Source organism: Bactrocera neohumeralis, chromosome 6 (assembly GCF_024586455.1).
Source record: "Bactrocera neohumeralis isolate Rockhampton chromosome 6, APGP_CSIRO_Bneo_wtdbg2-racon-allhic-juicebox.fasta_v2, whole genome shotgun sequence".
In the NCBI taxonomy this organism is placed as follows: Eukaryota; Metazoa; Arthropoda; class Insecta; order Diptera; family Tephritidae; genus Bactrocera; species Bactrocera neohumeralis.
In genome coordinates, this window is record NC_065923.1 from 47,302,398 (window position 1) to 47,324,871 (window position 22,474).

General features: G+C 40.9%; 1 protein-coding gene across 6 annotated transcripts in view; it reads left to right on the forward strand.

The window, feature by feature from the left end:
* Positions 1-22,474, forward strand: part of LOC126762568 (regulating synaptic membrane exocytosis protein 2) — a 421,139-nt gene extending 398,665 nt beyond the window's left edge. For 5 of the 6 annotated variants that reach the window (XM_050479418.1, XM_050479416.1, XM_050479420.1 and 2 more), the window contains 3 exons: positions 3,642-4,504; positions 7,615-7,776; positions 19,651-22,474. In XM_050479418.1, coding sequence (XP_050335375.1) covers positions 3,642-4,504; positions 7,615-7,776; positions 19,651-19,842 — 1,217 coding nt within the window. In that variant the 3' untranslated portion in view covers positions 19,843-22,474. Of the gene's footprint in view, positions 1-3,641; positions 4,505-7,614; positions 7,777-19,650 lie in introns of those variants that run through there. The other variant, XR_007667481.1, reaches the window with a different exon arrangement.

The following is a 22,474-nucleotide window of genomic DNA, read 5'->3' on the forward strand; positions in this document are numbered from 1 at the left end:
TACCGTCATTTACTTCGAGGTTAGCCGATAATACCCATTGGTTTGCACTCTAGCGCTGGACTCATGGACTTCCAATGAGCTTGGCAGCCGCTGGTCAGCGACCTGTACTTGTGTGACTACGAGATCCTTCTAGCCCAAAGTGAACCGTAAGAAGACCTCCGAACTACTTGCACTTAACAAAGTCAACCTCTCAGCTATTGTCGAATTACCGACTCTGCTGGGCGGGAATATTGGACACAGCGAGGATCGAACCATTATTTAATGGGAGCGATGAACAAACGTTGTTCCAGAATAGATATATTCATTATGAAATCGCAAACTAAAGCACAAATCAAAACACAGCTGTCAAATAGAGCAACCAGCAAAAGGGATTTGCCTCATTAAAACCCACACATCTAAAAAACACACTCTGAATCTACAAATTCGCAATATCATTTGCTTCGACACCATATGGCTATGTCCCGAGTGGAAAGGTAGCCTTGATAATAGTAAAACATACCACTATCACTATTAATGAGTACGAAGCGGAAAGTAGTTCGTACTGTGAGATTAGTCACTTGACTCCGAACAAAAGATCAGTCGAATAATTACCCCATCAAAATCGGTCACAAATCTCTCAAATATCAATGGAAAAGAACAGTATTGACATATGTATGTATGAATATCTGTTAGAATATTTTATTCCGAGCAACACTCGCAGGGATTATAAGGGGCATTCGTAAACTTTCACAAAACATATTTGTACAATATATAGTACTTATAGCTACCGACTTCAAGATTCCCTTTTTCAATGAAATGGGTAATGTTTACTATCATTCGAAAGAGCATTCTTCGACATGTATTTTTCGAAAATTATCTCTTTAAAATTTTAGCCCCAGCTACTTCTCAAATGCTCCATCAGTTCATTCCAATTTTCCATGACTCGTTCGAGCATTTCGACTGGTAACTAGCGAATGACACGCGTGATGATTTTCTTAAAGAGGAGAGAGATTTTCCGCATAGACTTTAGACTTTACATATCCCCACAGGAAAAAGTCTAAAGTTGTGATATCACGCGATCTTGCTGGCCAAACGACCAGCCCAAAACATGAAACTATTTGCTCATCGATGAGTTCTCTCAATAAATCCATTGATTGATGCGACTTGTAGAAACCAAATGTCGTCGGGATCATGATCTTCAATGCAGACATCAAAAAGTCGATTATCATGGGGCGACCACGGACGCCATTGACGGTTACGTTCTGAGAGGCATCAGTCAGTTTGAAGGAATATGGACCGGTGATTCCACCACACCAAAATATTTCATTTCATTATTTTCAAATTGCTCTTCGTCTCAAATGCGGTAATTTTGCTTATTTACATACCCATTAAGCCAGAAGTGAGCTTCATCGCTGAACAATATTTGACTCGAAAACTTGGGATCTTCTTGGAACTTTCGGCGGCTTTAGTTCTTGCACAAGCTGTACTTCAATACGGAATCTTAGAACAATGGTCAGTTGGCTGCAGAGTGAGATTGGTTTTTGTCCCATTGCGTAACTGATATGAAACTATTCTTCTAATAAGCATCCACTTTTCAAACATCTAAACTGGAATACTGAAAGTTTCTTGATTTGTAATGAAGCATCATTAAGCACCAGACAAAGAAACATAAGTCTTCCGTTCAACCTTTTTCTCGAAAACTCGTAAAGTCGATTCATCAGATGTTGTCATCGTCCATGCCTCTACATGCACCATGTAGCAGGACGGGGATGATAAGTGACTTGTAGAATTTGGTCTTTGTTCATCGAGAGAGAACTTTACTTCTAATTTTCCTACTCAGTCCAAAGTAAATAACCTGTTGGCCAGAGTTATTCTGTGTTAGATTTAACGGCTGACATTGTTGTTGGTGTTAATACTGGTTAAAAGATAGACGAAATTCTTTACAACTTCGAAGCTACGACTTATGTCTGACGACAGGTGATATTTCGTATTGCCCTCGTTCACTACCAGACCCATTTGTTAGGTGGCTTACTGGCGAAGAGGTGGTGTGTGTCGATTCTCTTTTAACGGGTCTTTTCCAAGATTTGGATCACTTATATCTTCTTCTTAATTGGCGTAGACACCACTCACGCGATTATAGCCGAGTTAACAACAGCGCGCCAGTCGTTTCTCCTTTTCGCTACTTGGCGCCAATTGGATATTCCAAGCGTAGGCAGGTCCTTCTCCACCTGGTCCTTCTAACGGAGTGGAGGTTTTCCTCTTCCTCTGCTTCTCCCGCGAGTACTTTCAGAGCTGTCGCCCGCTGTCTTTTAATTCGCTAAACTATGTCAATGTCGTCGTATATCACGTACAGCTCATCGTTCCATCGAATGCGATATTCGCCGTGGCTAATGCGCAAAGGACCATAAATCATTCGCAGAACTTTACTCTCGAAAACTCGCAACGTCGACTCATCAGTTTATGTCATCCTCCAAGCCTCTGCACCATATAGCAGGACGGGGATGATAAGTGACTTGTTGAATTTGTTCTTTGTTCATCGAGAGAGGTCCTTATTCTGTTTGCCATGGTCGTCATCAAAAGGGGGGTTTCTCTTCCGAGGCTGTTGGTAGTTTTTCATTGGTAGAGTTTTTTACGTGGCGGGTCCCAAACCCAGCGCACAACCCTTTGTAGGGGATGTTTCGCCTTCTCACTTTAGCTCGCCTTCGAACGGATGTTCTTAGGCAACCCAGAGGATACTTGGTCAAAGACCGGAAGTCGTGAGCTGCTTGAGCCATATGTAAAAGAATCGTTTCTGGCCACTCCCAAGTGAATGGCGATCAGAGAACTTTCCTCACTTGTGTGAACTTCTACACATGACTTCGTCCCTCCTCCATATTTCATGGAATCTCCCACGTTTCCCTCTGGGTGTAACCAACTTAAAGGCAAACTTAATATACCCTGGAGTATAAAGATGCTTAAAAATTGCAAACACAACTAAGCCACTGCTTAACCATTGTATTAAAATAAGCTATAAAAATATACATAGATTAAGGAAAATATTGGTTATTAATATAGTTTAAGAACAGGTTTTAATGATATGATCAGGTATTGGTTGTTAATATAACTTTTTTGCATGAAAATATTGAGATAAAATATATTGCATGTTGTTCGTTGCTTTGCATGACCAATATACTCACAGTACACAAATCTCTCTCTAAGATTTTGGTTTCTAGCTTGTTCCGTTTGTATTAAAATTTTACTCTCTTTTACCTCTACGTTTTTCCACTCGGCATGAATTAAAAAAAAAAAAACAAAAAACGAAGTTATTTTGAGTTCTCAATTTAAACGTTCAAATTTGGGCGATTTTATAGTTTAACGGTTAAAATTTAGTAACAGTAAAACTAGCCACACACACACATCTACACATACACAAGTGTCTACATAAGTGGAATATGAGCAGCGCAATTGTTCCACGACAGAGTACACTTGAGTTCACGAGTAGTTTTGCGTTAAAGTTTGCGAGCCAACCAACTGGTGTACACTTTCCGCTGTACCTCTTTGAGTGCCGCGCATTTAACTATTTCCACCGCCCGCCCCCCTAAACACTATATGTATGTATATTACTAATGTCTGCATTTCTCGTTCAATATTTTGCAACGCGCTCAACCCCACCGCTTGAGCAGGCGCTAGTCGTGTGGCCTTGCCGAGCAATCCGAGCAGTCGCAAGGGCTCCATACTTGACATCGCGCAGCAGCAGCAGCAACAACAGCAACAGCTACAACAACTACAGGCGCAACATCAACAACACTTGCAGCAGCAGCTGCCGGTGGGTATCGGTAATGCAACGACCAGTCCACCCTCGGATGACGAAGGCAAGCAGTTTACGCCACGCTGGAAGGGCTCGGGCAGCAATCTGCGTCCACAGAGTGCCAAGCAGGCGTTGTCCATGCTGAAACAAGCCTCCTCCGCCACGAATGTAGCCATGCAGGGGCAAAGTGGCAGCGGTAGTTTGTTGAGTGTAGGTGCCGACAGCCCCAAGCAGTTGCGTAAGGGCAGCATGATTAATTTAAAGGCGGGCGAAAATACGCACGGACCGACAGCGTTGCTGCAGCGCAAAGGCAGCGTTTATGCGCACACCGCGACGGAACGCGACACCAGTAGTGTCGGCAGTAGCGGTTCGCCGCAGCGGAAGGGTAGTGTTTATGTCGGTGTTAGAGCGGCTGGCCACGAGGCTGAGTCGGCGCTGTTGCGCAAAGGTAGCATGTATAGTGTCAGCAGCAACGAAAGCCCGTCCATGTTGCGCAAACAGAGTATCGCGCCGCACCATGTCAGTGCCAAGAATTTGAGTCACGGCAGTCATGCGGACAGCATGAGTAGTTTAACGTCCACGACTGTGACCACAGTCGCCACAGCGGGTATTGATACGGACTATGGCCTGAAAATGGGTCCAGGGCAAATACATCCAAAAGGTTACCGGCTGACAACCGTGCGCCATGGCGAGCTGAAAATGGCATTTGCCAAAATCAAAGGCACCGTGGAGGTAGAGGTGAGTATGCATTCATGAAGGTGCGACTTAAATGAATACTTTTTGAGCATTCTCTGTTAGTTTAAGTTTATATCGTATTTGGTGTCAAGAGTAAAAATGTCAAAATTTATTAGAAACTTTTCGAAGCCTTAGAATAAATCGTAGAACTTATATACATTTATTATCTTAAACGTATAAATATCTGGTTGCGGCACGACGATGCATTATCGTGATGCAAAACCAAGAGTTTTCGGCCCACAATTCCCTTCTCTTTTCACGAAAAGATTCACGCAAAAGACGCTTAACACTCAAATAGTACTTTTTGTTGACTGCTTGGCCGATCAGAAGGTATGCGGAATGCATCACACCTCGATAAACGAAGAAAACTCTCATCATAACCTTTATTTTTTGACCTGCTTTAACGTGGTTTTTTGGGCATAGATTCAAGACTAAGCGCCAGTAATAATACGTTTCATGACATCCTGATAGTCCGGAAATCATTGTTTCACAGACGTTAACGCGACGCTATTTTTCGAAAACAAAATTAGTGTTTTTGGAACCAATCGTGCTTTCACTTTTCTTAGACGCAAATGATATTTCAAAATGGTTTTCACTGATACTTCCGATATTCCAACGAAGCTAGTAAGGTCCCTGAATGATAATTGTCGATTCGCGAACACTAGTTCCATTATTTTGATCACACGTTGATCACCAGTTCATATTGATGATCGTAATGGACGTGGTTCATCGTCAATACGTTTTCGACCTTCTTTGAAAAATTTGAACCAATCAGAAACACTTGCTTGCGACAAACAGTTACACCGAAAGCCTTTTAAAGCATTCTAAACGTTTCAGAATAATTTCACTCATCGTAAAAATTGCCGAATGAACATTATGTACTTCAACAAGACAAGCATATACTAAACACTAATGATTCACTGACAGCTATACTTACCATAATGGGACAATATCTGTCGAAATAGGATTCCATAATAAATTATGATATATTTGCTTTATACTCTACGAATTGAAATCAATGTGAATGTCCGTTCCGTTTGTTTGTCTGACCATGCAAGTGATAACTTAAACGAAAATTCAGTTATCTTGATGAGACTTGCTACATATCTTCCTTGGCCATGGCAAACATATCATTCAAACCGTTAACTCAGCCAAACTTTGTGAGCCGAAGTCCTTTTGAGCCCTTCCTCATACACAGTAAAAACCTTTTTATGTATAACGGTTATGTTTAGAATGGCAAAAAATACGATAACTCACAGAAAGAATAAGCCGTAAGCATTAATTTTCAGAACAATGATTGTAAGGAAGGGCTTTATACGATCAGTAGTAAAATTTGGAAAAGGGCGTGACACCGCCCAACTTTAGATGAAATCCCACACTTCAGGGACTGCAAATTTCAACCAAGCTTAAGGTGTGAAACATTACTATAATATACTATGAAAATCGGATAACAACCACGCCTACTACCCACACAACATACATTTAAATTCCATCTGATTATTTCGCTTCACAGAACACATACAAACATCAATGAAAAGTGTAGAAGACAGACTATATAGTATATTTTCAAGAACCCAAGCGACAGATATGTGGTCACCAATAAATAAGGCTGATCTTTTTCCGAACTTACCGGCCAAACCATGAGTTCTAATAGTTAAATTCGGGGAAGGTATTTTTATGAAAACAGCTCTTGCGCAAAAATAGCTAAAATAGGGTCAATACTTCCCTGATTAAACATATACCAAACACAAATATTTTCGAACTTCCAGTTGACTTTAGAGCATATATTGGCCAATATGTAAGAAATCTTCACGATATTCCCAAAAAATCTCTTTCTAATAAAAGTGAATCCTCTTGCCTAAAATAAAAGACATATGAGTCCTAGTTTTCATATACCAAATATACAGATTTTCTAACATCCGACATCATAGTTTATGTGGTACATTGAACAATTGTAAGGTTTCATAATGTAACCATCTAAAAGTTGATCCATTCGAGGTTCCCTACTTTAAACAAAGAAAAACACAGAAACTTCAAATTTAATGACGGATGAGATTCGAAAGCACATTTTTTGGCATTTATTTTTGAAATATTATCTCTTTCAAATGTTGGCCGCGGCTACATCTCAAATACTCTACACATTGAGTCCAATTTTCGATTCAACTCGATCATTTCGATTGGTATCTGGCGAATGACACGCGAGATGTTTTGCTCCAAGGCCAAAATCGAAGCGATGTTGTCCGCATAGACTTTAAACTTTACATATACACACAGGAAAAATCTAACGATGTGATATCTCACGAGCGACAGGCTCAAAATCGAAATTGCCAGCTCACCGAAGTATTCTCTCAATAAATCCGTTGATAGGTGCGATGTGTGGGAAGTGGCGCCGTCTTGTTGAAACCAAATGTCATCGAGATTACCAGCCTCATTTTCAGGCATCAAATAGTCAGTTATCATGGCGAGATAATGGTCGCTATTGACGGTTTCGTTCCCACCGGCATCATTTTTGAAGAAATATGGTCCAATGATTCCAGCAGCCCACAAACCACACCAAATCGTTGTTTTTTCTCGATTAAATGGCAGTTCTTGAATCTCCTTAGGTTGCTCATCGCAGAACAAAATTTGGCTCGAAAGCGTCAGATCTTCTTGAAACTTTTCAAGAGCCAATAGAGCGAAGCGATGTCGCTTGGGAAGGTTGAATGGCTTTAGTTCTTGTGTTGCAAGTGTAATTTAACCATTGAAGGAGGGCTTTGAAAACTAAATGACAGCTTAAATACAAAACTACACTCATTTGCTATTGCAACTCTCCCACAACGTTGACGTAGAGCGAGCGCGTGGAGGTCGCGTAAAATTAACGAAAATTTGCGCGCCATTTCACGCTGAATTAACCATACATGCCACATGCAACACCAGCTAACTATGCGCCAAAACACATGTGCACCCTTTCAGATAACAGTGTGTGCATAAAGAACGTGGTCATTAGTAGCCATTTTACCGTTGCATTTTATTACCCTCGCCTTTTTTACCTTCACCCATTCTGTACTCATCTGCCTTTACATACACGCTTCGAATGCCAATTTTTCTACTTCCCCCTCTCTTTCTAATTGCAGGTGATTTGCGCACGTAACATTGTGCCCGAGGATTGCGAGACACCGCCGGATACATATGTGAAATGCTACATCAAGGATGGCGATCGGCTGCGGCACAAGAAAAAGACGCGCGTGGTAAGGCACTCGGCCGAGCCCTACTACAAGCAGACGCTCAAGTATCAGGTGAGTGAATGCCAACCAAACCGAAATGACTAACTAACAACTGGCAAATGACTATGAAGCTAGCAGAGCAGTGCATCGCTGGCTACGAACACGTCGAAAACCAGGTTATGCTAAGCATGTGAGAGCTCCATGCTCACGTCAAGCGCTCTTAATGTCTGCTAGCGTGAGGAGAGGGAGGCTACGAAGTTACAGCCTTTTGTTGGTTAAATTTACGCTGACACACACACACACTCATTCGGACAAATTCACGCACAAGCAAGCGCGTCTGGATGTCCTGCCTTTTAATTTCCGCAATTTGCAGAAAAATTTACTGCTGATGACTTCCAAATGCAAGCTGCGTGGGCGAGTTTAATTCCAATGTGCTCATTTGGATGCAACGCACATCCACTCACACATGCCGCTTTATGGTTTTACGGAACATGATTACAATACAAGTTGACCCTTACTTCACAATTGGTGCAAACCCTGTGAGGTAAAAAAAAAAATTTAAGTATTACCTTACATAAGCTTTTTCATCGAGGCTCAAGGGGAAGTTACAATCTTCATGGTAGTCTTCTATTGGGAGCTCTCAAGCAACTCTTGTTTCAGATTGCAAAACAAGAGCAATCTTTGAAGTAGAAAGTGCAGCCTCTCTGACGCAGCAGTGGCAGCTGCCGTTTCGCTACCAAAATATTGCTGTGAGTAAGGAAGTAGAAGTAATACCCACCTCCCCTACTGTACCTCTTCTTCTTTCACGTGTAGAGGGAGTTGTCACCCGAAAGTAACTATTGAAATCTAACAGTTGGGAGAATATAGTCTGATTTGCTTATATTTAGCTGAATTAAGATGGCGCTCCATCCATTCTCCTAATTCCTTAATTCTAATAGCAGAGTTTGGTGCTAGAGTATACACGTCGCTGATGTAGGATTAATATATACTGAGCACATCAGTCGCATATAACTTGACAGCTCCGGTAACCTTGGCACCCATCAAAGTAGCAGCAGATGTACTTCTCCCAAGTACGATTCTTTTGGGGAGGTATATATCCCTTCCCCTTATAAAGAACTTGAGCTCGCTGTTGCAGTAGCAGCAAGATACTTCCATATTAAACTTGTCTCCGATTAAATTCCATACAAATAGCCTTAAATTCCATACAAATGGCAACATGCATGAGACCGTACTCGTGTATTCAGGCGCTGGATCTATAGGCCTCGCGCGAGCTCAGAAGCATTGGCCACCAGCCATCACTTGTGGAATTGCGAAAGCTTCTGGTTCAGAGTGGAATGTGAAAGGTCCAGTGGACAGTTAGCTCTTAGCAAACCTCACATCGCCCCAATGGAAGGTGTACCAAGTGTAGAATGTCCTATTGGCACTTACAAATCTTGACAAAGGTGCAACGAGTAAGATTAGCTGGAAACAACTAGACACTTCTGCTTCACTCTCCAGCTTTTGCCTGACTAAAGTTGAAACCCGCTATTTGAAAGCAACTTTAGTCGTTTTAGCGATATGCGGCGGCTTTTCTTTTGAATTGGCTCTCAATATGTTTGAAGCTTGAAGTTGAGAACCATCCTTTAAGCACATCCCCTCAAAGTTTTTTTGAACTTCCCTGAAAGTTTCGAAAACTCACTAGACCGACTTATAATATTGTGGTACCAATTCAATTTATCTTCTAAGATAACCTCGGAGTACATGACTCTGCTGTGGAGATCTAACAAGTTTGGATTAAGTTGAAGTACTTTGTAATATAACATTCAAGGCTAAGGTTCATCTTCGAAGTTGAAGAGGCTTTGAACTTGTTAGATTAAAAACTGAATATCGTATCGGACTTCCGCACGTTCATGATAAATGCCTGAGTATGAAGTTGTCTTTTTATACTCTAAACAAGGTATATTAAGTTCCGATGATCCATAAAATGCTTATATATATATATAAATGATCACCATGATGAGCTGAGTCTATTTAGGTATATCCGTCTGTCTGTATATACGCAAACTAGTCCCTCAGATCCTTCCCTCCTTGAAGGAGAACACTCCAGCTTTGATGGTTTTCGAGGTATCCGCCGGTGGAAGCAGAGGAAGAGGTAGACCTCCATTCCGTTGGAGAGATCAGGTGGAGAAGGACCTGGCTGCACTTGGTATCTCGAATTGGCACCATATAGCGAAAAGAAGAAACGACTCGCACGCTGTTATTAACTCGGTTATAACGGCGTAAGCCGACAAAAAAGAGGAAGATTTTTGAGATTCCGTACAGCCGAAGTTGACTTTTTTTCTTCTTTGATGTTGCAGAAATTTCTTCTTCTTTTTTATTGTTACTTTGCGCTGCTAGGTACCACTTTGGATCGAATATACGAATACTTCGTCAGGTTTCTGAAAAAGCTCCAGAATAGTGGTGATTGAGCTTGGGAAATAGTCAATTACATAAAGGTCTGCCAAATTTTGGGCACCTGAGCAGTATACAAAGAGGTAATGTGACCGCAATGATCAGAGCGCGGGCTAGCTCAGAATAACATCCGTTTTTGTGTGTTTAAAATTAATCGAAAGCTATCAAATATTTTGTTGAAATCCTTATATAAGAACATTCATAGAACTACCAAACTTGTACCGACATTATAAGTCCATTAGCTATGATTTAGTTATTCTTGTTGAAACAATGTCCGAGAACGGTTGTAATTTGTCTCTCAACTCCTCACAGGGTTGCTTCGTCCTGTACTTAACAGATACACACAAACATGCACATACTACTACGGCTTAAACGAACCTTAAAATCGCGAAAGGCAAATATTGCAGTAATGCAGCACTTTGCACATTCATGGCATTACTTAGGTAGGTAAATACGATTGTAGTGCATGCATGAGTGCGCCCACGCCTGAATGTAGGCAACACATGTAAGCTGTGTTTCCGCCATACGATTCCGCAGAACACTGCATTATTACATCACCGTAATCAAATGACCATGAAGTCATTACCAACACCCGCTTATCGACACACGAATACACGTTTACGATTTAAACTTCGCTCTATTAGGCGCTCTGTGCTGTGTTATGCAGTAAAGCGACTTAAGGCGAAACTAGTACAGAACTATAACTTTAGTAGACGGCACTGGTTTTTCATACAACAATGCGTTTTTCTCACTATTTCTGTCTCTTTCTTATATAGGCGATATTATGGCAATTCCCTAAGTAGGTAAGTAGGTACGAATCCTGCCACCATTGGCTCAATTAGCGCTGGATGGTCTTTAAAACGCCAGTGACTCGTTATAGTAACTCCAAGTCTATATACGCTATTTATAGATCTAGATTTATGAGGGTAACCCAGACTTTAGATTTCGTCTGAGTCTGGGTTTTCCGATTAAGGGGAGTGTGCTTCTGAACGCATTTCTGCATCAGAGGCACCGGTCAAATAGGTCGGGGTGTTCGTGTGGGCGCGAATTGGGAATTTGGTGCATGTTATTGCAGAATGTCCGTTGTACTCGGACATTAGGGATCTGGGTGGTACGAGTCGGACCGATGGACGGTTAGATGTTAGCGATGTGATCTCCACTAGTCGGAATGCCGAACAGTTAGGCTCGTTTACACGTGAATTGTTTAAGTGACGAAAGCGCTTAACTCAGAATTAGGGTTAGCTTTTTGTGTGAATGGTGGTCCAGGTCCAACCACTGGTCACCAGTTCAGAGCAGTATGGAAGCTCAACTGGTAGAAGTTTCAGCTAAGTGGTCTGACCGGAGACTTAATTATGGTAACGCGAGGAACAGGAGCCCTTGCAGTTCATTATTTCCGTATGTAATTTTTCCAGTGTTCCCTAAGTTAAAATTGGTCTAATGACGGCCGTATCCACAAGACAACATTTGGCTTAAACTTGTCAGTTCCTGCTAAGAAATGTTTTGCAAGAATTTGAATTAACGATTTCAAAACCTCGGTATTTTACCGCGGAGGTCTCAGGAATTGTTGTACCACGTAGTGAGGGAAGTTTAAATTGCGGTATTTTTGTTTTACTCGTGAAAACCATCAGTTCCGTTTTACTAGGGTTCAAATCTTGTCCGTTGTTCGTGACCCGTAAGTGCAACCTTTGTAGGGCTCTTTCCACAATCTCACTGATTGTTATGCATCATTAAGGTATACCCCAAAACTGTTTTGTATATCCATTAACCTTTCTAGAATCTTCAGCATGAAGGAGATGACGCTTACAGATCAAAAATAATTTGCGTTATCATGTGTTCTTCTAACTGGTTTTGGTAGAACCACCACATTAACTCTTTTCCAGCATCTCGGTATGTGGAATAATTGGATGCTGACTTTATTATATATTCAAGCCTTGGTTGCTTTAGCTTCTGCATCTTTATGGGCATAATCCCGCCCAGGTACGCAGCTCTAAAGGGCATATAAATTCTTCTTCTTACTTACTATGCGGCCGGATTGGTCTGCTGTATTCGCAAGTAGTTCTGATTGTACACCCATTGCGGTTTGCTGATTACCAGGGAATTGCGCTTTCACGAGTTCCTCTAGAGTCCAAGCATCTTTCTTCGTCTTTAAATAAGATATACTGATATGTTGGCAATTCCTTAACCATCCAGGAGTGTAGAAACGTTCCTGCCTGGTTATATGCATAATAGATAGCTTTATTGTAAATTTAGTCATGTAAGATCGACCACGGCGCTTCTGAAGAAATATACGTTTCGACTAACCCACTATGCAACCGTTTCGGAACAGTTATGAGATAGTCACTAAATTCCAGTTGCATTTACTGCCTTCCTTTAATGCAATGGGAATGTGAATCTGAAATTTACTCCCTAATTAAAGAGCATAACAAAAGCTCTCCACGGCAGAGGTATATTGATGTGCATTATTCACGACTAAAAATAGAGCAGAATTCATGGTCGTACAAATGCATTGAAGTAGAATGAAAGGACTGAATTACATATGTCTACCTACTATTCTGAATTCGTAAGCCAATTATAATTTCATTGTCATTTAATCCTACAAAACATATTTGTAAACCACTCAATACTTTTCCACTGAAAGATGCATTTTCCAACCAAGCAGCATCACAGCTTTAATATATAAACCTTAAACAAAACAAATTTTGGCATAATATTTCTAGTAAGAAGATGGTTTGAGAAATGGATTCTTTTGTACCGCTAACGTAGTCCTTTAACATACCACAGTCGGTTCGGAGCGGGATAGATACCGAGAGCTGAGAGAAAAAAGAAGCCGAAATGCCTCGCTTGACAAGCTGTGTACTGAAATTTCCGGCCGAGATATTCAATTACGGCGGCGACGATCTGATAAGGAGCATGCATCAGCATCTTTGTAGAATATGGTCAGACGAAAGCATGCCCGACGATTGGAATTTAAGTGGTCTTTATCGTGGAATAAGCCTACTCAACATCGCATATAAAGTTCTATGGAGCATACTGTCTTAGAATTAAAGCCCACCGTCAACAAATTGTTTGGAACTTATCAGTGTGGCTTCAGACCTGGAAATCTACTACCGAGCAGAGTTTCACGTTGCGCCAAATCTTGGAAAATACCCTTGAAAAGAGGAACGACACACACCACTTCTTCGTCGTTTTCAAAGCTGTTTTTGACAGTATGAAAAGGGGCTGCTTTTATTCCGCGATATCTGAATTTGGTATCCCCGCAAAACTAATACGGCTGTGTACAGCAGCTGGCGTACGTCGATGCTATTGATATCATTCGCCTCAACACCCGCGCCGTTAGTTCTGCTTTCCCCAGACTGGGTAGGGAAGCGAAACAAAACGGTCTGGTATTGAACGAGGCCAAGACGAAATATCTCCTGTCATCAAACAAACAGTCGTCGCCAACGCCACCTGACTCCCCCTTCACTGTTGACAGTCATAATAAAGATATGTTATTATTGATAGCGAAGTTAGGGATTCCTTAACTAATCTAAGGACATGGTCAAGGACTTAAGCTCAAGGGCGTAGCGGAGTTTTTTTTTTATTGGAATGTATACTCACTTTTCTGTATCTAACTGGTCTCCGGAGTTTAAAAAACAGAACGCCAACGTGATCAAAATTCAATAAAATTATTGCAGTTTATAAATGTGGATCGACTTCTAAAAAACTTTTTCGATTCTGCAAAAGTTCTGAATTCCTATGTACATAAGTAGAACCAATTGTAGGAGGTACTATAATAGATAGATGGAAAATATTTGAGGTTTTGGACTGCGACTTATGATCTATGTGCCCTTTCCTATATCACATATGGTCACAAAGGTCCAGCGCTCTGAATAATTCCAGGAGCTTGCTGGGCGCGATTGAGGTGCACACGTAGATGGATTCTAGAACCTTGAGCCCGCTTCCACAAATTGCTAGATAATGTAGAATATAGTGTTCTGGAATTGCCTGTTCCATGTCGAAAACCGACAGTTTGCCGGCAGAAATTAAACACATGTTGGACAAGTGTTTCTTGATCCTGTAGTGCACAGTACAGAGCGCGACAAGGAGACGAAATTTGTCTCGGGGTAGGTTGATCATATATCCCCACTGAAATGCAAGATCGGGCTTCTTTGTCGGCCAGCTCTTTACCAGCTACCCATTTATGCCTCGGCACCCAGATCAGGTGTACACTCAAACTGATAGACGGTTCTGCCCTCCTTAACGATTTGACTTCATAAACGATGGTTTTTAGTGCCGCTTCATAAACTGAGATGGTTTTTTTTCTTCCCTTTGCCAAAACGCTTTGCTGTCATGAGCGGCATGGTAAATTTCGCTGTTTGTTTGATCACTAGATGCAGCGGTGTGAGCTCCACCATGACTTCATGTGCTGCAGTTAGGCAAATGCGCATTGTCCCTGAAGCGCAGACGCGGGCTAGTCTTTGCAACTTCGATAGTTGAAGGCCTATCAAAGCTTGCGTTGCCTTCGATGGTTAAGCAACCGCTTCATAAGTGGCATTAGGCCTTACGATCATGGTATAAAACCAACTGATGTTGCTTGGCTTGCCGCCCCAGGAGCTATCGGCTAGACGTCAGGTATGATATAGATAAGGTTGTAAATGAATCGAGCAGAATTTTTAAGTCAACAGAATGGAGTAACATCTAAGAGCAACTGTAGAAGAACGTCAATCGTTTCAAGTGTATCTACTATGCAACTAAATCAACTAGATAAAAGATAGCCAAGCTTATAGCAAGCTCAGGAAAAACGAAAAATTAAAAGGACCAAGAATAATAATAAGAATTTACATAAGTACAAGTGTAAAATCTATATCTTCCTTTATTATATGAATCTTTACTCACATCAAATATTGAATTCTTTGACACCATAACCTATTAAACTATTAATAAATCGAGTGTGAGCCACTCGGTTTGACTAGTACAAATTTACTAAGAAAGTATTATCTCTACTTAACCGCATTCTATTACGATAGTGGGTGGCATGCGAATCGCGAATTTCCAATGAATTCGCGACGGAATTGTTGAAACTACTCTAGGAGTACGAGTATTGTGGGTGTCTACTTTCTCTGAGTGCTACCAAGCATTCAGTGAAAAACGGTGAAGTTATCGTTATTAAAATTTGTCTCATGTGAGTCGTCGACGATAATATCGAAAAAGTTAAAGAAGCAGTGCTTGAATAACGCATGTTGACATCAGAGAAATTGCATAGGATCACAACCTCTCTTGCTCATCTACTCAACCATTTAAGTTAATGTTTGGGTATATAGAGTGCGGATTCCACACTTACATATACCAAAACACGTGCCATCACATTTTACCCTGATTGAGACCCAAACGGAAAGAGAGTCGTCGCTTATTTGGCTCACTGAGGTCTTTTCTATTTTCGTACCTGAAAAATCCGCTTCGTGAAACGAATCATTAGCACATTGACATAATACAGCATTTGTCCGGAAAGTAAAGGACTGAGTCGATTAAAAAAAATTTATTGAATCAATCGTCACAATTCTTTAAAAATTTTCTAAATAGGCTCCTTCTGCGTCGATGCAGCGCTGATGGCGCGATTTCCAAGAATTGAAGGCGTCACGGAAGACATTTGGAGTCTTGAGAGCCGAGGTGCATGCTGCTTGGATCCCCTCTGTCATCTCGGAAGATTGCCTCTTTGTCTCGGGATCATACTCAAAGATCCATGACACGTCACATGTGATTACGTGTTTCAAAAATAGGGGGACAGTTTCACACATGTTCAAACTTGTTTAGCACATTTCCACCGCCGCAATTTCTTGTCGTCAGTGAGTACTTTCGAAACAAAGTTATGAACCACAAATTTTGATAAATTTAACATCTGGGCAATTAAACGAATACTTAGTCTGTTTAATCGACGGTCTGAGTTCAAAACTTTGCGCACTCGAGTCACATTGTCGGTGTTTGTCGAAGTCGTAGGTCTCCCAGCACCGACTTCATGAGTGATCTTATCCGCCCTTCAAAAAGGCCTGGTGCCACCAAAATACACCACTTCTTGCTAAGGCAACATCTGGGTAAGCCTGCTTGGTCATATCAAACGTGTCTGTCGCAGATTTACCGAGTTTCACGCAGAATTTAACCGCGTACCTCTGCTCTAACGAACGCAGAATTTTCGGCTTGCACCACTCACAGAAACACGTAGCACGAAAATGTTTGTCCTGATTATCCAGGCGCTCGTTCGATAGCTAGGAACGCCCTCTACCGAATCCAGTCGGAGCGCCCTCGCTAGTCCTATTACTTTCCGGACAATTCCTGAATGTATAAATAAAAATCGCCACACAAACTTTTGTCGTCGTAAGCAAAGTGTCTGCCAGACACACACTAATTCAAATTCGAGGAGCAAACTTCTTCTTCCTCTTTACTGGTTACTGCTTACGCGATAATCTTTTCGCTACGTGGAATTGGATATTCCAAGCGAAGCCAGGTCCTTCTCCACCTAGTACTTCCAACGGAGTGCAGGTCTTCCTCTTCCTCTGCTTCCCTTGGCGGATACTGCGTCGAATACTTTCAGAGCTGGAGTGTCTTCGTCCAATCGGACGAAATGACGTAGCCGCTGTTTCTTAATTCGCTGAACTATGTCAATGTCGTCATATATCTCATACAGCTCATCGTTCCATCGAACGTGCCCAACGCGCAAAGGACCATAAGTCTTTTGCAGAACCTTTCTCTCGAAAACTCGCAACGTCGACTCAAGTTGTTGTCATCATCCAAGCCTCTGCCCTTATAGCAGGACGGGGATGATGAGTGACTTATAGAGTTTGATTTTCGTTTGTCGAGAGAGGACTTTACTTCTCAATTGCCTACTCACTCCGAAGTAGCACCTATTGGCAAGAGTTATCCTGCGTTGGATTTCCAGGCTAACATTGTTGGTGGTGTTTATGCTGGTTCCCATATATACGAAACTATCTACAACTTCAAAGTAATGACTGTCAACAGTGCTTTGCTTCCTTGTCCAGTCTGGAGAAAGCAGAACTAACGGCGCGGGTATTGAAGCCGATGATATTGATATGGCCAGCAGCTGTACACTCTTACTAAAGATTGTACCTGCTCGATTAAGTTCTGCTCGAATTATTTTCTCCAGCAGCAGGTTGAAGAAGTCGCACGATAGGGAATCGCCTTGTCTGAAACCTCGTTTGGTATCGAACGGCTCGGAGAGGTCGTTCCCGATCCTAACGGAGCTTTTGATGTTGCTCAACGTCAGTTTACACAGCCGTATTAGTTTTGCGGGGATACCAAATTCAGACATCACGACATAAAGACAGCTCGTTTTCGTGCTGTCAATAGCAACATTTAGACCGACGAAGAGGTGATGTGTGTCGATTCTCTTTTCGCGGGTCTTTTCCATGGTTTGGCTTATGATAAATATGGTGGTCAGTTGTTGAGTTTCCAGGTCTGAAGCCACACTGCTAAGGTCCAATCAGTTTGTTGACGGTGGGCTTTAATCTTTCACACAATACCTTATATGCGATCTTAAGGAGGCTTATCCCGCGGTAGTTGGCGCAAATTGTGGGGTCCCCTTTCTGTGGATTGGGCAGAGCACATTTAAATTCCAATCGTTGGGCATGCTTTCGTCCGACCATATTTTACAAAGAAGCTGATGCATGCTCCCTATTAGTTCTTCGCCGCCGTGTTTGAATAGCTCGGCCGGCAATCCATCGGCCAACGCCGCTATGTTGTTCTCCAGACGGGTGATTGCTATTCGAATTTCTTTATGGTCGGGCAATGGAACGTCTGCTACATCGTCATCGTTCGGGGAATCGGGTTCGCCTTCTCCTGGCGTGCTACTTTCACTGCCATTCAGCAGGCTGGAGAAGTGTTCCCTCCATAATTTAAGTATGCTCTGAGCATCGGTCACTAGATCACCTTTTGGGGGTTCTACAAGAGTATACTCCGGTCTTGAAACCTTCTATATGTCTCCGCATCTTTTCGTGGAATTTTCGAGCATAACCCCTGTCGGTCAGCTTATCAAGCTCTTCATACTCACGCATTTCGGCCTCTTTCTTTTTCTGTCTGCAAATGCGTCTCGCTTCCCTCTTCAACTCTCGATATCTATCCCATCCCGCACGTGTTGTAGTCGATCGTAATGTTGCATGGCACTCCTCGTCGTACCAGCCGTTTGTATTTGTTGTATTTTCCGAAAACCAATGGTATCGGTTGCAGCTGTACCTAAGGAGTTTGAAATGCCGTCCCACAGTTCCCTTACACCGAGTTGTTGACGAGTGCTCTCAGAGAGCAGGAGTGCAAGTCGAGTAGAAATCGTTCGGCTATCTGTTGTGATTACAGCTTCTCGACGTCGAACCTTCCTTGTGTTTGTTGGCGTGTGGTTTTTGCTGCACAGATTCGGGTGCGAATCTTGGCTGCAACAAGATAGTGGTCCGAGTCGATGTTAGCACCTCGGATCGCACGCATATCTAAAACACTGGAGACCTGTCTTCCGTCTATCACAACATGATCGATCTGGTTGGTGGTTTTTCGATACAGAGACAGCCAGGTGGCTTGATGAATTTTTTTATGCTGGAATCTAGTACTATAGATAACCATATTTCGGGCCCCGGCGAAGTCGATCAGCCTCAACCCAATTGGGGACGTAGTGCCAAAAATACCTTCTTTGCTTACCCTAGCGTTAAAGTCGCCAAGCACGATTTTGATATCGTGGCGGGGCAGCTCTCATAAGCGTGCTCCAAGCGCTCATAAAAGGCTTCTCTGGTCACATCGTCCTTCTCTTCATTCGGCACGTGGCGCAGATCAGTGATATGTTGAAGCACTCGCTTTGATGCGGATTGTGGCTAGACGTTCATTCACCGCAGTGAATGATAGTACTCGGCGATGGAGTCTCTCTCCCACCACGAATCCAACACCAAACTTGCGCTCCTTTATATGGCCACTGTAGTAAATGTCACAAGGACCTACTCGTCTCAGTTCTTGTTCTGTCCATCGCATTTCTTGGATGGCGGTGACCAGCTGGGCAGCTCGTCTTCCCAATTAAAAAACCGGACATTCCAGGTGCATGCCCTCAAATCGTAGTCCTTAATTCGTTTGTCATGGTCGTCATGAAAAGGGGGGTCACTCATTCGAGGCTTGTTGTACTTTTTCATTGGGTGCGTTTTTTTACGTGGCGGGTCTTAGACTACCCAGAGCATATTTGGCCAAAGACCGGAAGTCGTGAGCTGCTTGAGCCATATGTAAAAGAATCGTTTCTGGCCACTCCCAAGTGAATGGCGATCAGAGAACTTTCCTCACTTGTGTGAACTTCTACACATGACTCCATCCTCCTCCGCAAACTTCACTGAACTGAAAAAAGGTTAAACCAATCTCCAAAAAAATATTTATAGAGTTGGTTTATTTGGGGAGGTTTAAAAAACCCAGTGCCGGTCAAATTTGATCTTGTGTGCATTTGTGCAACGATTCACAAACAAACGTAATCTAAAACTGATACTAAACATATGATTCTTCTTCTTACAGAGCGCCGACGTTTTTGGTCGCAATATTGTCATTATGGTGTGGCAACGCTGTGTTGGCTTCGAACACAATCAAGGCTTGGGCGGCACCGAAGTTAATCTGGATAAAATAAATGCAGCACAACGCATAGGCGGCTGGTATCCACTTTTTCCGATGCATTCATTAGGCGGCTCCGATTCGGATAATTCTCCTTGACCGATCACGCGCATACAAATACGAAGTACACAAACTAATACAATGAACAATAAAATCGACACCACAAATATGAATCAAAATACAATAAATACAACAAAACGAATTATAAGAATTACAACAAAAACACCAATTAGTAAACCACGCTACAATAAGCAAAATACTATTTATATTAATGATTATTATAATGATAATACAAGTAATGATTACAATAATGTTAATGGATGTTATGATTATAGTAATGGTAATGTCAGTAATGATGGCAATAATGGTAATGCAAGTAATGAATACAGTACTGGTAATGCCAGTAATGATTATAATAATGATAATAATGCAAATAATAAACGCAGTAATGATAATACAAATAATGAATACAATAATGGTAATGCAAGTAATGATTATAGTAATGGTAATGCCAGTAATGATTATAGTAATGTTAATGCCAGTAATGATTGCAATAATGTTAATGCAAGTAATGATTATAGTAATGGTAATGCCAGTAATTATTGCAATAATGTTAATGCAAGTAATGATTATAGTAATGTTAATGCCAGTAATGATTGCAATAATAGTAATGCAAATAATGATTATAATAATTTATGTAGCGCAAAGGCTCAATTACAAATTATTAGATTTAAATTGCAAATAATGGCAACTATGGAATTATTACAATTACAACAAACTATTATAGATAAGCAAAAACAATTAAGAATGGTTGCGGAGCGGTTTGTAGAAGTCCCAAGGGCTTCTTAAAGGCTTGAAAAGTGAAAACCAAACTGTTTTGGAAAGTATTACTAAATACAAGTATAACAACAATAAAAATTCACATTTTACCAAAAGAGCTTATATGGATACTATTCTTAAGAATTTGTTGCAAACTAAAAACACCATAACAAACACTTACACAAACACGAAGATATGTTTACATGCATGTATGCTCTTATCATAGGTGGAAGAGGTGGTGAGGAAATGTTAGTTACTATTTACAAAGCAATGAATAAAGAATTCGAAGGAGAAGGAGAGGAAGTGAAAAGAAACAGCTTTTTTATATACACACATATACAAGTACTTATATACTGCTAATATAAAGATCGGGTCAGAAATATATATATTTTATTTTTGTAATTTTATTTCCGTCTCTAACAACAAAGAAAAACAAATTTAGTACTACACCTACACATATATAACTAAGTGAATAGTCAGTTATGGTTACATATGAACGTGTTTGTTGACTAAAATACAAGTGAAAAGTTAAAATAAATTATTAAAATATATAGAAAAAATTTCAATAAAAGAAAATCAGGAATGTTGCGTACCTTAGTAGCACGGAAGCACTGAACACTGCAGTACAATTAAACTTAACCGAAACACCAGCGCGTCAGCACCAAAAGAACACGCCTAACACCGCTTGCATTACACACACCCATATATACATATATACAAACAGTATATCAAATATATAGGTATATATGAGTAAATTTACAAATTTGTTGCTGCTTAAATGTTGTGAAAGAAACAAACCAATTAAAGTTGTTGGGCCAGCAGAAAGGTATTATATCAGGCCAAAGCGTGTTTAGAAGGCAGCGCGGCCTACTTTTAGGCGCACAAGCTGCATTAATACTCCATATACACATATCCATTTACACTCAGACTACAGCTATACACCCACAAGTATACAAAAACACACACTACTTATTGTTGTTGCAGCATTTTAGTGGCTATCACCATATCAAACGGGAGTTTGCGGGGGCAAAGTTGTTAAATTGCATTGAAATCGTTGTGAAATGTTGTTTCAGAGCTTACCTATGCACACAATTTACAAAGCTACACTTTTAAAAAGAAAATATGTTGTATTTTAAATAGCAAAAATTATATAAACAATTATACGTAAGAATAAGCAAAATAAATTAAATGTTAAGATGTGATGTTACAAATAATTATATATCAGAAGAAAAGCAGAAAATTTCTGATTTTGAGTTTCAAGTTTGTTTTTTTTTTTTTATTTTATTTAAGTATGAGCTGTCAATAAATTTACAGACAGACTAGAAAATTAAAAGAATTGGCCACTTAGGCCTTCGTCCCATCAATTTTATTTTCTTATTAGTAATCGTACTCAAAGCGGTACCACTTTTATGTATATTAGAAAACAGTTTACTCGATTTGAGTCGTCAACTTAATCAATATATTTTATTTCGTATACTAACTAAATGTTTTATTTGCAAAATTCAAAAGTTATCTGATATAATGATTACTCACTGTATAAGCTATAAATACCAGCGAGCATATTACAAAAAAAAAATTTGGACTCAAGAGTGATTCATATTTCAAATTTAATAATGTTAGACGCGGCTACGTTTCAGAGTCCGTTGAGTCCAATTTTCAATAACTCGTTCGATGATGTTTTCATCCAAGGACAGAATCGAAGCGGGATCCGCATAGACTTTAGAAGTATTCTCTCAATAAATCGATTGATTGATGTGACATCTGGGAAATAGCGCCGAGATCACGAGCATCAATTTCAAGCATCAAATAGTCGGTTATCATGGCGTGATAACGGTCGCCATTAACGGTTACGTTCTCACCGGCATCATTTCTGAAAAAATAGGTACCGATGATTCCAGCGACTCACAAACCG